Raw genomic sequence first — 14934 nt, forward strand, 5'->3', positions numbered from 1 at the left:
GCTCTAAATATAAAAACAACAAATACGCCGCGCGTATGTAGCATAAATGAGCATCTGTAGTGTATTTATATATATTATGTATTGGATTTTATAATGTTATTATTCATAACAGTTTTCTTCGAAAAAGCTAATAAATTATATCATATATAAAACTACAATCGAAACAGTATTTCTCGACAGCATCTCTCAAGTAAGTTACTGATGATACCGATTTTCTATAGAAAACACTGCAAAGCGTTACTCGCTAGTGATATGATTGCGATAGGTTTTTTACTTTATGATGACCCATACTACCGAAATAAGTTCTATAGGTGACCGCCAGAGGCGCTGTATAATTTTCCATACTATTTTTTACGCTGTCGCTATGGAGTAGGATAACTGTAAACTCATGGTAGAGCTACTGATGAATCGCCGTTGTTGTGGATTTACAAGCTTTTTTTAAAGATTGACAAGCCATAATTGAAACACAACGATTTCAATCAATATTAAGTAGGTAGATATCGCACTGCAGAATCACGCCACATATCCAGATGTTTTAGTTGCTTGCTGTTGGATGGTGTAATTTGGCAGCAGGAGTCAAATCAAACAGCTCTTAGGAATACTAGGAATGCAGCAAGTTTAAGGAACTTAAGTTATGACATGAATTCAAGAATAGCATTTGTATTTAATATTTTTTAATCATCAGTAAGTCGTATTATTCGTCATAGATTTTCGGAGATGTCGCAGGCACTAGCAAATTCAAATACTTTCCTACCGCTTGAACTGGTAGACAAATGTGTAAGGTTCACGTATTCATATTATAATGAAATTAAAGTCGGTTAAAAATGACAAAGAATTAATGATTGGAACATTACAGGGATTTGATGACTTTGTAAATATGTTCCTCGACGATATAGAATATGATTCAACACCCGAAGGAAGGAAAAATAACAAAATTGGACAAATGAAAATCTCCTCAATGGTAACAATATTGCTTTGCTAGTTCCACGAGGTGAAATGCCGGGTGATGCATATGAAGGACATTGATAATAATATACTACAAGTAAATCGACTTAAGCTTACCCGTTGACAGCATCATTAGGGGTGCTTGGCGGTGTTGTTTCCTCGTCATCGGTGGCTTCCTCTCGGTGCTTCTTGCGGTGTCGCAGCATGCTGTGCTTCAGAGTGAAGCGGCGGCGACACAGGTCGCAGGCAAACGGGCGTTCCCCGGAGTGTGTACGCATGTGGCGACGAAGGTCTTCTGCCGACCAGAAGCGACGTACGCAGAAAGCGCATACCACCTAAAATATCATAATATTATTATTTAAAGATTATGACTAACGATACGCAGACGCTCATGGTCGTTCAGAGGGCAGTGGAGAGGGTTATGCTCGGAATTTCCCGGCGAGATCGGCTCAGAAATGAGGAGATCCGTAGGGCACATAGTTCGACGGACAGATGGCCGTTGGGGCTGTAAAGTCCACAAATGGCGACCACGTAACGGAAGACGCAGTGTTGGTAGGCCCTCCACAGGATGGACCGATCGTCGCGGAAATCTTTGGGCAGGGCCTTTGTCCAGCAGTGGACGTCTTCCGGCTGATGATGATTCAATGATATCTTTCTGGGGTCGGTCCCTCATATCTGAGGATCGTGTGGTTAGCATCTGGAGCGGATAATCTGCCTCCATCGGATCTCTAGCAACCGCGGAGAATTTGGATGACAGTCTTTAATTTGGTCGCTCTTGTTGGAGAGCGACCGCGAGATCTTTTTTGCCTTCGGAATTTCCAACCACAATTATTTTTCCAATCTTTGAAGTTGTTTACGCTGTTTTCATAATATGATTCAACGGTTTAATGAGACTATTTAGTGACCAACTGTACCTATGTGTAATATTCGTCCGGGGCATTACCACACCTACATCAGACGTAAAACAGTAGCTGTGTTATTAATAAACGCGAAGTAAAGTTATTCCAAATTTAAAACTTTATCTTGCATGACAGGGAGAAGTAATTTTAAACTTGGAATAACTCTACATTGAGCTTAATATTATAAAGTCAAGTCTTATGCGTTGGTATTGGGGTAGTATTGAATGACATCTTTATAATAATTTGAACAAGTTGTCAAAAAACAGAAAACAAGAAGGAGTTTTGATTATAAATATAGAAAATGTTTATACACATGCCACCAGGTACCTATTGCTCAATAGTGGCATGCTTTTGTGCTAGCAATGGGTACCTATGCCTATCAGTTTTATAAAGCATAAATTATCATACTGTTAGTATAACCATAGTGTACGTGAATACGACGATAGAAGTTCTTGGGTTATATAATACCGTGAAAAGATACATCCAATGTTTCAACGCAGTGACAGAGCAATTCCAATAATTAGAAAGTTATTGTAAGCCAGTATTACCATATTGAAACAAAACAATATATGCCTAGAGGTACGTCTGCTATACTAAATATTGCACAATGCAGAATTTTATGATCGTCACTGCGACCACAGATGTTTACAAATATAGATAAATTAAGGGAAAAATCTACTCTAGTTACTAATATTTCTGGTTAAATGGCCTCCGACAAACGGATCAAACGGCAGTTTTTGCAAAAATGTTTGTGTAAGTAATAACTTTATCTCTGGTGTTGAGTTGTCGTGTGTAAGGCTAATCATTGACAAACAAGTGACCTTTTCAAATAATTCAATATAAAGACTTGTTACAAGTACTTACCTTTCTATTAGCATGGTCAGGGAACTTTCCTCTTTCGTCGTCGTCAGCACTTTCGCTCTTGTCACTAGCAGCGTCTAAGGCACCCTTGGTCACCAACTGTTCATATTCTGTCGGATGGCTCGAAGCTAAATGTCCCAAAGCTCCATTTCTTTCACCAAACGACGCTTCGCAGAGATGGCATTTGAAGACCAAACTTGAATCTGTTTCTTCTTCTGGATTCGGGGACGGTGGTTGCGAATTGGAATGGCGGGAGGCAACGTGCTTTTTTAGTGTTTCTATAGATGAAAATGTGCTTGTGGGACATGATGAGCATTTGTAAGGTCGCTCGGGGACCGCTCGATCCGTGGAAGTTGGAGGAGCATCCGGGAGGGGTTCGGTTAGAATCGCTTTAGCTGAACCGCCATGCTTCCTCAGGAGGTGACGATCGCAATTTGATTTCGTCGTGAAAAGAAGTGGACAGTGTGGGCATTTGAAAGGTTTCTGGCCCGTGTGGGTCAGGACGTGGCGGCGAAGAGACGATGACCAGGGGAATTTCCGGTGGCAGTATGGACACGACACACGATTTGGTGCTAGGCTGTATGCAGACTTCTTTTTTGGAGGTTGTGTGCCAGTATCTGACTCGGACCTGAAAATGAATTGATGCATTAAACTGATGCTTTATTTTCATTACACTAGAACAAGTGGTTGATAACAAAAAAGTTAGAATGAACTAATTTTTATATCGGGTGTCTAAATATAAGTATTCAAAAAGGGCTAGGTTAATAACTCTACATTTAGCAAACTTGTTGGTTGATATATATTATAAACTCTGATTTACTTACTTATTTTCGTCGCTGCCCGAGATATTTCCTTCACTAGTAGAAGCTACAAGTCCTTCTTCGTCTTCTTCCTCGTCACTGCGAGTTGGAACAACAGATTGAATGTCTTTGTTTAAAGGTATAGGATCTGTCCCAGTTTCATTTTTTTCTATAGGAATAGGTATAGGTTTATTGATAAGACTTCCAGCAATTTTCAAATCGAAATCTTTGCTGAGCTCTTGATGGCGTGTAGCCATCAATATTTCAGCCGCGGCTCGATGTGCAGCAGTATGTTCATCAGACTTATTATCTTCAGGTTCTTCATCTATCACCAAAGTATCCTCTTCATCTTCTTCATTGTCAGCGACTTCATCTGAATCTCTTCTAACAGGAGACCGATCTATTTGTGATGGTCGTTCCAGGTGGCGAGCTAATAAAGCATATTTAACCCGGTCGGAGAGATTTTCTGAGCCAGGATATGGCGGTGGCGCTCTAGGGGCTGGTCTCCTGACACTCCAGTGTTGTGGATGCTGTTGTTTAACATGTCTTTCCATGTTTGAACGTAAAGTAAAACGTGCGGAGCATTGGGAGCAAGAGAAAGGGCGTTCAGTACGATATCTTCTTTGCTTTTGCTTAGGCATAAGTATTCCGTTTTTAATCACCATTTTTACAGAATCGTTTTGCGGTGCAGCATTTGTTGGTATAGGACGTGGAGATTCTGGAAGCGGCGGCGGTGTAGGAGTCGTTGTCACTTGTAATGGTTTCTGATCTTCATCTTCTGGCTCTTGCTTAGGCTGTATTTCTTGATCAGGCGAAACTAACCTACCCCCGGACATGCTCAAACCCCGAATAATTTCTTTTTGGATACGTTGTTTTATTTCGGCAAGTTCTTGTGAATCAGTAGGGTGGGGGAAAAAAGAAGATTGTAGAAAATAAGGATTAATAGGAAATGATGGTGGTATCGGCAGTCCTGGCAAACCAGGTACTGCACCGGCGTAGAGTTGAGAAAGCTGTGTAGCATAATAGGCAGGGTCTATTTTTGGTAATGATGATTCGAAGAGTCTTTGTTGGGCAAGTAGAAATCTTGTCTTTTCAAAAGCAGCAGCGGCAGCTGCAGCGGAGGCATCAAAAATAGGTTGGGAAGGAGCTTTCGGTTCCTCTTCTTCAATATCTCGCTTTTTCTTACTCAGATCAAGTACATCGCAACTGTTATTATCACTTGTACTCAGATCCACAGGTGCATCATCATTGTACGAATCGGGTTGAACGTCATTTGTCTTATACGTGATATCCGGTGGCCTGAATTCTGGTATTTGTGTCAGCTGTCCAATACCTTTAACTTTGATTCTTGGTATTGTTTGATCAGTTTCTCGTGGCGTCAATGTAGGCGTGTCTGGCAAAGCCTTAGCCAATGAAGTTACCGGATGTCTCTCGGCAATAAACGGAGGTGCATAATGAGTGAGCGGAGTTTCTCGACCAGAATTTTCGTGGCGTCTTTCAACCTCTGGAGTGTGGAAAGCCAAAGATCTTTTAACTTCCTCTCTTGCAAGTTTTGAATTAACCTCGTCGTTGTTAGGATCTTCAGATGGGTGATATATAATAGATCGCTTAACATCCTCCCTTGTAACTTTGGCATGACGATTTCTCAAGTGTCTTTCACAATTTGCTTTAGTTGTAAAGGCATAGTTGCAAACAGCGCATTCGTATGGTCGGTCTCCGTTATGTGTTCGCATATGACGAACTAATGCTGCTTTGTCAAGCGATGCATGCGGGCACATATTACATTGATAAGGTCCTGGGCCTGTGCCACTTAAATGTACTCTGTTATGTCCTTTCAAAGCTCTTAAATTTGGGAATTTAGCGGGACACAACCTACACGGGAACTCTCCACGCAATTTCATGCGTCTGAATTCAGCAGCAAAATTATCTTGAGTTTCTTCTTGTTCGCGATCTTTACTAATAGTATCAGGTGGAGTAAGAACTGAGTTTTCAAGGGAGACTCTGGTACCAGTTAGTCTTTCTAAAAGGCTTCCAGCTGATGTGACATTAAGAATTGATTGAATATCTGCCAAATCTCTAGCTGCATCGATATGTCTGATACCATTGCCGATGTGTGTTTCATCAAATTTAGGGGTGAATCTTTCCATTGGAGGGGTTAACGTCCCAGGAATGCCAAATGACCTGTTCCTCAAATCTAATTTGGCAAAAAAGTCTTCGCGTCGATCCCTTTCTGGGCTGGAATTGATCGAAGACGAACATGTTTTCCTGTGAAGTTCTAACACCTGCACGCAGGGGAAGTCTCTTGAACAAAATTCACATCTATATATCTGATCATGCACAGTCAAATTTTGCGGGTTACGTTCGATGATATTTCTTATTTCTGAGAATTTTTTATGCGAAAAGTCGTAAGTACGATCTTCATAATTTGCTTTGGTATCTTCTGCGTGTGCTGTAAACCTATGAACGTCAAATGCATTTGCGGAATCGAATTTCTGGAGACACTTTGAGCTTTCGAATCGCGCTATTCTTTTGTCCAAGGGCATCGGTGAAGGTGACGATGAAGCAGCACGCTTCCGTGCACGCCTGCAGTCATCATCATCACTCCTATCCGAGCGATTATCACTGTCTATACTCGTAGTCCTCTGCGCCCGTGTTTCTATCTTCATTTCTACTTCGTCTGCATCAAATTTCGCTTCACTTATAACTTCTGTTTTGATTTCTGCAACAAGGGAAATACACATCACAGTTAATAGCTAGTCGATGTTTGAATAACGTAGTCCGCTTTCATTTTCCTATTCCAAGAAAACTCGACAATAGGTGAGTCAGGTGAATAGTACAAATGTGTTTATTAGAATAATATAAAGTTAACTTTATTGTTCGGGAAGTTCCTGCAATCGTTTAATAGATTACTGAAATCAATCTAGATAAAAGCAAAACATTTTGTCTCGTAAATTCAATTGTGAAGCATTGAAGACATTTTGTTGTTGGTAATAAGGGTCACATTCGTTTGTAGAGTTAAGTATATTTAGTTATCCTTAACCACAAAAACTGAGATGTTCGGTCATGACTCAGACAGCTATTGTATTAAATGCTGTAAGTCAGTCACGTCTACATAACAATACACATAGCACCATACAGTTTAACACTAAATAATTCATATTAGTAAATTATTACTTCTTTATTTGAGATTAGCACAGAACAGAAAAAACTAGTTTTTCTGTTCCGTGGAAATTAGTTTCTTTAGTTTTGGAAATGGTAACGTAATTAGTCCCAATAAGGAATTTCAGCTTAACTTGCATATCCTTTACCACAGACTAAAATAATTTTACTTAAAGATAAAACAGCATATTAACTAGCATTGTACCTATTAGCGATGTTAGTTAGCAAAAACAAAATCTAAAAAGCATTTATTCACTTAGAATGTTAAATATTATGATTTGTCAACACTTCGGGAAATATTGAGGTTTGATGAAAATGAAAAAAAAAACAATAAAATAAATACTATAAAATAAAAAAAAAGAGTAATGATTGCAGATGCATGAATCCCTATGCAATGTAAGTAGATAATGATTTAAGAATAACATTTTAACAAAATATGAAATAGAATCAAAAGGAACATACAACTTTAAACATTTTATTACAAAAAATAAATAAATAGTAGACCCGAATCACAGGATTGATCAGGCAGAAAAAGCGGCGCCCGTTCCCGAGCATGAAGTATGTCGTATGACCAGCCGTCGCTTCGTTCGTACACATGGAAGGGAAGTTCCATAAATTTATTGAATTAAGTAGCAAATCTTTGATTTTTGTCTCGTAAACCAAATCTGAACAATTTCGTGTTAATTACAAAATCTAGTAGGGTAGGGCGGGGCAAAAATGTCCAATTTCACGTTTAGCAATTATATTGCGAACCAAACCTACTACATCAAAACAAACAACACAAATGAAACAAACAATAATTATCGAACTATGTTTGGCTCAATTTTTAGTTGATTCATCATTATAGAAATATATATTTTTACTGTTTTTCTAGAATGTCATCTGTCTCTTTTCTTTCATGAAATGAAATAAGAAAGAAAACTACTTAAATAAGAAAGACTAGATTTAAAGCAGCGATGGTAAATCGATGATCGAGGGTCGGTTTTTCAAGCTTGTTTGCAAGATAAATGAACAACAGAAAGGGCGCGGTCCTCTGTAGTCATGTTTTCACTGAGCGGCGGTTGGTTGGAGGAAAATCAATACTGGCAGCCTACATAGCTACCTACTCCCCCGTATGTACGCTGCGATGTACAAGATAATGTATTACTTAGGTTTCTCTATAATTTTGTTTTAATAAACTCGAGTGGCTTCGAGGCTTTTATTTGGATATCATTTGATTACTAAAATTTTTACTCTTGTGAAATTGCCTTGTCAGTATTGTAGGTACAGTACATAGTAAAATAAACAAAATCATAAAGCCGAGTTGTTTCTCAAAGGCGTAAGTATAGTTTACGAATTTTCCACTCGGATCAACCAGTTAATAGAAGAAAGAAAAATTTTAAAAGGCATTTATTGTTCTGAAAATGAATACCTTTAGAATAATTTTTGATGTCATTTCTAATATACTAGATACTACCGCAAATAGCGCTCAAAAAGAAGAAGCGGCGCAAGATAATCTCCTGGCTTTTTTTTTGCGCTATTTTTAATAAAATATACAATATTGTACTATCATTGCTATTGCTATAAAATAATCATAATCTAGTCCCAGGCTAGGCTGAGATCTATAGAGCGTAGGTACTAAGACTTTGCTCAAACTTTACTCACGTAAAACTTAGGTGAGTGTAAGCTTAGGGTAATCTTTGATTTCGTTTTTATAGTCATTTGACAGCTGAAATTATACTGAGCGTAAACTAAGACAGTTCAATGCAATAGCCTAGTTCGCGATTTTTTTATGCAAATACGGATCGAGACGACGAGCAGGACGTTCAGCTGATCGTAATTGATACGCCCTACCCATTATAATGCACTGCCGCTCAGGATTCAATTCAAACAAAATTTCTGAGCGGCACTACAACTGCGCTCGTCACTTTGAGACATAAGTTCTCAAGTCTCATTTGCCCAGTAATTTCACTAGCTACGGCGCCCTTCAATCCAAAACACAGTAATGCTTACACATTACTGCTTCACGGCTGTAATAGGAGCCGTTGTGTTACCCATAATCTAGCCGGCATCCTGTGCAAAGGAGCCTCCCACTGGTCATTATAAATAAATCTATCTAGATTCTAAAATTTCAATTGTTCATTAACCTAAGTTGTTCTTAATTTAGTGATAACATCAAATGAACGGTCTGAAATTGAATCAAATAATGAAATTCTTAAGTAAATTGAAACATACGACTCAAGCACCGGATGTTTTTATCTAAATAAAGACCACGTCTGCTGAAAATGGATACCGAATGCAAACTATGTTAAAAACCACGTAAAAACGTCAGCGAGACATGTACGTAACTGCCCGAGTAAATATTTCTTATTACATCATTTAGAGCTTATACATACACAAAACAAATCTTATAACTATATTACAATACTATGATTACATTAAATTAACGGCCGTTTTCAATAACGTATCTTTCCTTAGTTTAACTTACTAGAGGTAGACAAATCTATCCTTTTACGCTTACTTAAATTTTAATAACCTATCGACATAAAGCATTGGACTATAACTATGGATAGATAACATGTTGTGTAATAAAACAGTGACAGCAATGTATCCGTAACTAGAGATACGTTATTGAAAACGGCCGTAAAACTATCACTACAGGTACCAAGAATACTGGCAGCTTTTCTACGTTGGATAGCTAGGCTGATCCGTTGACCGAAATAGCTGCCAGCGCTTGGGTTTCCAGTAGCCCTATTGAGGCGAGAAGATGGTACTTTGTACATTCTCCGCGCCTCTGGGCCACACGGGCCAAGTGTCTCGACACCAAACGGCACAAAGAAGAGTAAATTTAGAGCTTGTTATTTAGATTGTACATTTATTTTGTTCCTTTTTTAATAAAGAGGAGGGCAAACGAGCGTACGGGTCACTTGATGTAAAGTGATCACCGCCGCCCACATTCTCTTTCAACAGCCAAAGGAATCACAAGAGCGTTGCCGGCCTTTAAGTAAAGTGACAAATTGAGGTCGGAACGTCCAAGTACACATCAACACCCTTACATTTGTAAGCGTACAACCAAATTTTTGGTATGAACTCCCTAGCCTTAGGTCGATACGACGATACCGTCCAAATACTGTGTTAATTCTGCTAAGATTTGTCTTTTAAATTCTACACGTGTTTTGCCTTTACGCGAGGCATCCTCAGGAGATGTTGACTCGGCGAATTCTGGCACGACTTACGCATAAAACTTTTTGCCTTACACAGCCACTATGTGGAATCAGACGGCTGATGTATTTCCGAACCAATACTTTTTTTTATGGGAAAAGAAAGTGTTAAGTGATCACCGCCGCCCACAATCTCTTGCAGCACCAGAGGAATCACAGGAGCGTTGCCGGCCTTTAAGGAAGGTGTACGCGCTTACTTCTACTACAAAAGATGGCAGCGCATCTAGTGTGGTCCAGAATTGCAGTTTTTCCCATCAGTTTAGTTTCCCATCCCTACTGGCCATTTCCGCCTCTAATAAAAAAAAAACTTGGAACTTGAAGAAGCGAAAGAAGGTATGTATGTGAAAAAAAGCGTTTAGTTCTTTCTGCTACATTTATAATTTTGTCCCAAAATTTGTTCATTCGAATCAAAAAAAGCATTTATAATGTTATTACGAAGATACCGGATGTCCACGGCATTATCAATAAGAAAATAAATCTGCATCGAAAGCTTATCAGAATTATTGAACGACTGGTATCATGTTTTCATTGTAATCATTTCACGCAGTACAATTAAGTAATACGATACGGACGTCTGTTACACCGGACCGAACAATACCATTTATAACGTAAGCGTTTACCAATCGTTTGTAAAATTCTATTATAAATTACGGAATAGAATATATCAAAAACACTAAGAGGTATTTTTATTTATTGGTAAAACTCTACTACCCTTAAGAATAAACCGTGTTAACTTGGTATGGGCTACTGAAAATCAGTGTTGGAAAACAATTCCAAAAATGCTGAGTGGGTGTCCTTTTCATGACGTCGCATTTTTAATTTTACTATGTATATAATATGTTTTGTGTTGTCATAAATAAATACATACTTTACTTTACTTTAAAGACGAAACTTCTGGAATGCGGAAAGAGACCTTTCAATTAATTAATTGTGTTTTTTTTTAATGGAATAGGAGGACAAACGAGCGTACGGGTCACCTGGTGTTAAGTGATCACAGCCGCCCACATTCTCTTGCAACACCAGAGGAATCACAAGAGCGTTGCCAGCCTTTAAGGAAGGTGTACGCGCTTTTTTTGAAGGTACCCATGTCGTATCGTCCCGGAAACACCGCACAAGGAAGCTCATTCCACAGCTTTGTAGTATGTGGAAGAAAGCTCCTTGAAAACCGCACTGTGGAGGACCGCAACACATCCAGGTGGTGGGGATGATAACCTAACTTATGGCGTGTCGTGCGAAGGTGGAATTCGGCGGCAGGAATCAGGTTGAATAGCTCTTCGGAACACTCCCCGTGATAAATGCGGTAGAAGACACACAATGAAGCGACGTCTCTACGCAACGCCAAGTGATCTAGCCGTTCACCGAGCACTGGGTCCCCGACAATTCAAGCTGCTCTGCGTTGCACGCGGTCAAATGGATCGAGCTGATACTGGGGTGCGCCAGACCAGAGATGACAGCAATACTCCATGTGTGGCCGGACCTGCGCTTTGTAGAGCGCTGGAATGTGGGCCGGCTTGAAGTATTGCCGTGCTCTATTGATGACGCCCAGCTTCTTCGAAGCCAATTTGGCTTTGCCCTCCAGATGGCCACGGAATTGGCAATCGCTCGAGATTTCGAGACCCAGTATTCCGATACTAGGCTAGGCTTTAAGGGAAGTGTTGTCGAAGAGCGGTGATACGGCAAATGGGGATTTTTTAGTGGTAAACGCGCAAACTTGAGTTTTCTGGAGGTTGAATTGGACAAAGTTCAATTTACCCCATTCCGCGACCTTCTCGAGAGAGGACTCGATAGAAGACACAAGTTTCTCCCGGCACTGGTCGATGTTTTCCCGAGAGAGACTTGCATGGCCCGTGTATACGGCATCACCAGTGCTGTCATCTGCATAGCAATGTATGTTGGAGGTGTCCAACATACATTGTGTATCAAACTTAAGACTGTTTTTCACCCAATCCAACATCTACTGAATCCATTCGAATCCCCACTATAACCCTGGACTATGCTGAAGAATATGGCAACTCTTACTGTATTACTGGTAGCCAATTAAGCAGCCTGTTTATGTGTAATCCATGTTTGCCTAAACAACTCTTCTGTTAACTATCACGCTCTGTAATTGAGTAGGTTTAAGTATACATATATGATTTTCAATTTAAATTAGTTTTATTCGCATATAACACCCTGCCTCTAATTGATGAAAATGAATACTGATTATGCTTAACTTTAAAAACAAAGAAGGTCAACATAATATTTTAAAATCAGTAGGTAAATTGAGGAAATATGACTTTCTATGGGAAAGAATGAAATAAAAATAATCTTAAGTCAGTAGTCACAGCACTAGAATTAAGATGCTTACCTAAATATTATATTCACCCAGTTCTTTAGATTGCGACAAAAACTAGGGGTGAAAATTAAATTATTTTATATTAAAAAAAAACCCAAGCAAAACTAAATACACCAGTATTAATATAGTACTATTACACGTAGCCTTGAGTTTGTAAAAACATCTGAAGTGATAACTGATCGTTCTCGAATAATTAAAAAGCACGTTTTAATCGAAATTTTCAAATTGTAATGGAAATATAAATTAGTTCCTTAAATTGAGTTTCTTTTACCGTTATCTGCGTACTCTTATCGTAAAAATACTTAACAAAAATTAAGTTCGTTGCATAAAAAGTTTATTATCTATTTTAATAAGAGAATAATATAACATACCTGTAAAATTGCAAGTGTTTGTCATTTAGAAATAACATACGGGTTTAGTACAGCTATTTTTTTAATCAACTACAGTCATACTACCATCAGCAGAGTTTCCAGGTCAATACGACATGAGCAACTCTAATAGTCCCCGATAGGCACCTAGCACTCGTGTTTTTTCTGGTAATACTCGTACATGTACCCAAAGTTCGAATGCCCCATTCCATAAAAAATAGTATCAAAACTACTTTGTTAAATGAATTGTCATTTAATAAAACTTAAATAATTTAACAACGAAAATAGTTGAAGAGCGGATGATGTAAGTGACTGTAATCAATGATTAATTATTATCAGACGGTGTGATAGGCGTCCGTTTACGCAACGCAAGTCATGTACAGAGAAAATGTTGGTTTTATTGAAAAATATGTTGAAATTCCTGATTTTTATTCACAGAATGCAATACAGCTTATTTTTTTTGTATTTTAGAATGAGCTCACCGCTCCCATCATAATTATTTCCTTTTTTGCTATTAAAGCGCACGTGAAGCGAACATTTTTGACCATATCATGCATATTTTATTACTATAATTTGAGGCATTTTATGTTATCCTGGAACTGGAGCCTTGGGGGCTCAAATCCTTGCAGCAACGGGTTTCCTCTGAAGCGAGAGAGGGCCTGAAGCTGTTCAAAACATGTTGGATTTCGGAGTCGAAAGAAATCGATGTTATTTTAGAGGGGGCAACTAAAATTAAAGGGCGTTACAACACAGAGATAAATGTAAACGGAATGTAAGCAAACGAAACGTGTGCCACATAAAATTAAAAAATTACGAGCACACGAGTTCAATCAAGTTCATAAGGAGAAAAGGTGTCGCGTAGATGCGCGTGGCCACGTGACTTCCTCCTTCCCGCTTATTCGGAATTTAAATCGACCTATCACGGCGCGGTGTTGCCGCACACCAAAATTACACCTTACATCACTGGAATAAAGATGGCGTGTAACGGTAATAATAAGCGATTTGATTGATATGACTGGTACGTCCCCCGTACCGCTTTCTTCGCTCGACTGAGTTGAACGGTACTCAATTGGTATCTTGGTGTCACCATTGACAATTACTTGGTCAACCGACCATTTCGACAGCACCTTTTCCCTCAGAGCGTGAAAATGCGGGTAGTATTGTTTGGACATTGTTTACGCAATTAATGCGGGAAATTTTGAAAGTGATTTTTACCTTTTTTAGATAATTGAAAAGGCTTAAGAAGTTCTTAAATAAGACTACATTATATTACCCAAGTTCAAGTAAGAATTATTGATGACCTTTTTATGTGGATGGTGGACGCTACGTTCTTGTGAAATATATGCGCTTGTTAGTTAGTTACCTTTCTCTAAAGTTATTTTTAGGGATCTGTTGATGTTATTGATAAACATTTAGTTATGTAAGAATTCACTCTAGGTGTACATCGTACAGTTTGAAAAGAAAAAGTTATATGTAAGAAACAAAATAACCAATATCTATATTTATAAAATAATACATAATTAAACAACGTCTTTTCGATGACGTATACAGGCATATTTCAACATGATAATGTTCTTAATAACAAGCAGGTAAAATAACTCAATTCGCAATCGTTTCTCTGCAACATTTCCCCCTGCCTGATTACCTTACTCTAGTAGTTCGGTTTATCCCTTAAATTTTCCATCATACTAATCTTTTTGGTTTTAATTACTAATTTTGAAAAGAGTTACGAAATTTTATTATTATAACACTAGAAATAAGGGATTTCTTGTAACTAATTCTAGTAGGCTTCATGAGATACATAATAGCTTTAAGGGTAAATGTATACACTTCTATAATTAAGTCCCAGCCACTGTTCAGGCATTATCTATAAATAAATTTAAATGTTTTATAAAAAAAATGGCTCTGTCGTAAATCCTATTACTCCACTGCTGAATATCTAAATGATCTGGGACTAGATTGTGATTATTTTATAGCGATAGAAATGACTGTACAATATTGTATATTTTTATTGAAAAGAGCGCAAAAAAAGAATGCTGGGAGAATTTCTTGCGCCGCTTCTTATCTCTCAGAGCGCCATTTGTTTCCGAATTGGTAGTAGTATCTAGTAGTTATTAAAAATGACATCAAAAAGAATTCTAAAGGAATCAATTTTGAGAAAATAAATGCCTTTTATGAAATATTGCATTAAAAGTACATAAATTATATGCATTATCTTTCATATTTAAATAATATTTATGAGATATTAAGTACCTATAGCTATTCAGTTATCACGGTATGATACTATTTTATCAGATACGGCATGCACGCATTACAAAGCAATTTCGTTGGTGAAATTAATTTAGTTTCAACCAATTCTAGTCACTT

At 38.2% G+C, this 14934-nt stretch overlaps 1 protein-coding gene across 2 annotated transcripts in view; it reads right to left on the reverse strand.

The window, feature by feature from the left end:
* Positions 1-14934, reverse strand: part of LOC126967620 (ras-responsive element-binding protein 1-like) — a 35634-nt gene that overhangs the window by 2005 nt on the left and 18695 nt on the right. The window contains exons 1-4 of one of the 2 annotated variants that reach the window (XM_050812177.1): positions 12212-12343; positions 3530-6224; positions 2709-3333; positions 1063-1280 (exon numbers count right to left, since the gene is read on the reverse strand). In XM_050812177.1, coding sequence (XP_050668134.1) covers positions 1063-1280; positions 2709-3333; positions 3530-6171 — 3485 coding nt within the window. In that variant the 5' untranslated portion in view covers positions 6172-6224; positions 12212-12343. Of the gene's footprint in view, positions 1-1062; positions 1281-2708; positions 3334-3529; positions 6225-12211; positions 12344-14934 lie in introns of those variants that run through there. The other variant, XM_050812176.1, reaches the window with a different exon arrangement.

This window comes from Leptidea sinapis, chromosome 13 (genome assembly GCF_905404315.1).
Source record: "Leptidea sinapis chromosome 13, ilLepSina1.1, whole genome shotgun sequence".
Classification (NCBI taxonomy): Eukaryota; Metazoa; Arthropoda; class Insecta; order Lepidoptera; family Pieridae; genus Leptidea; species Leptidea sinapis.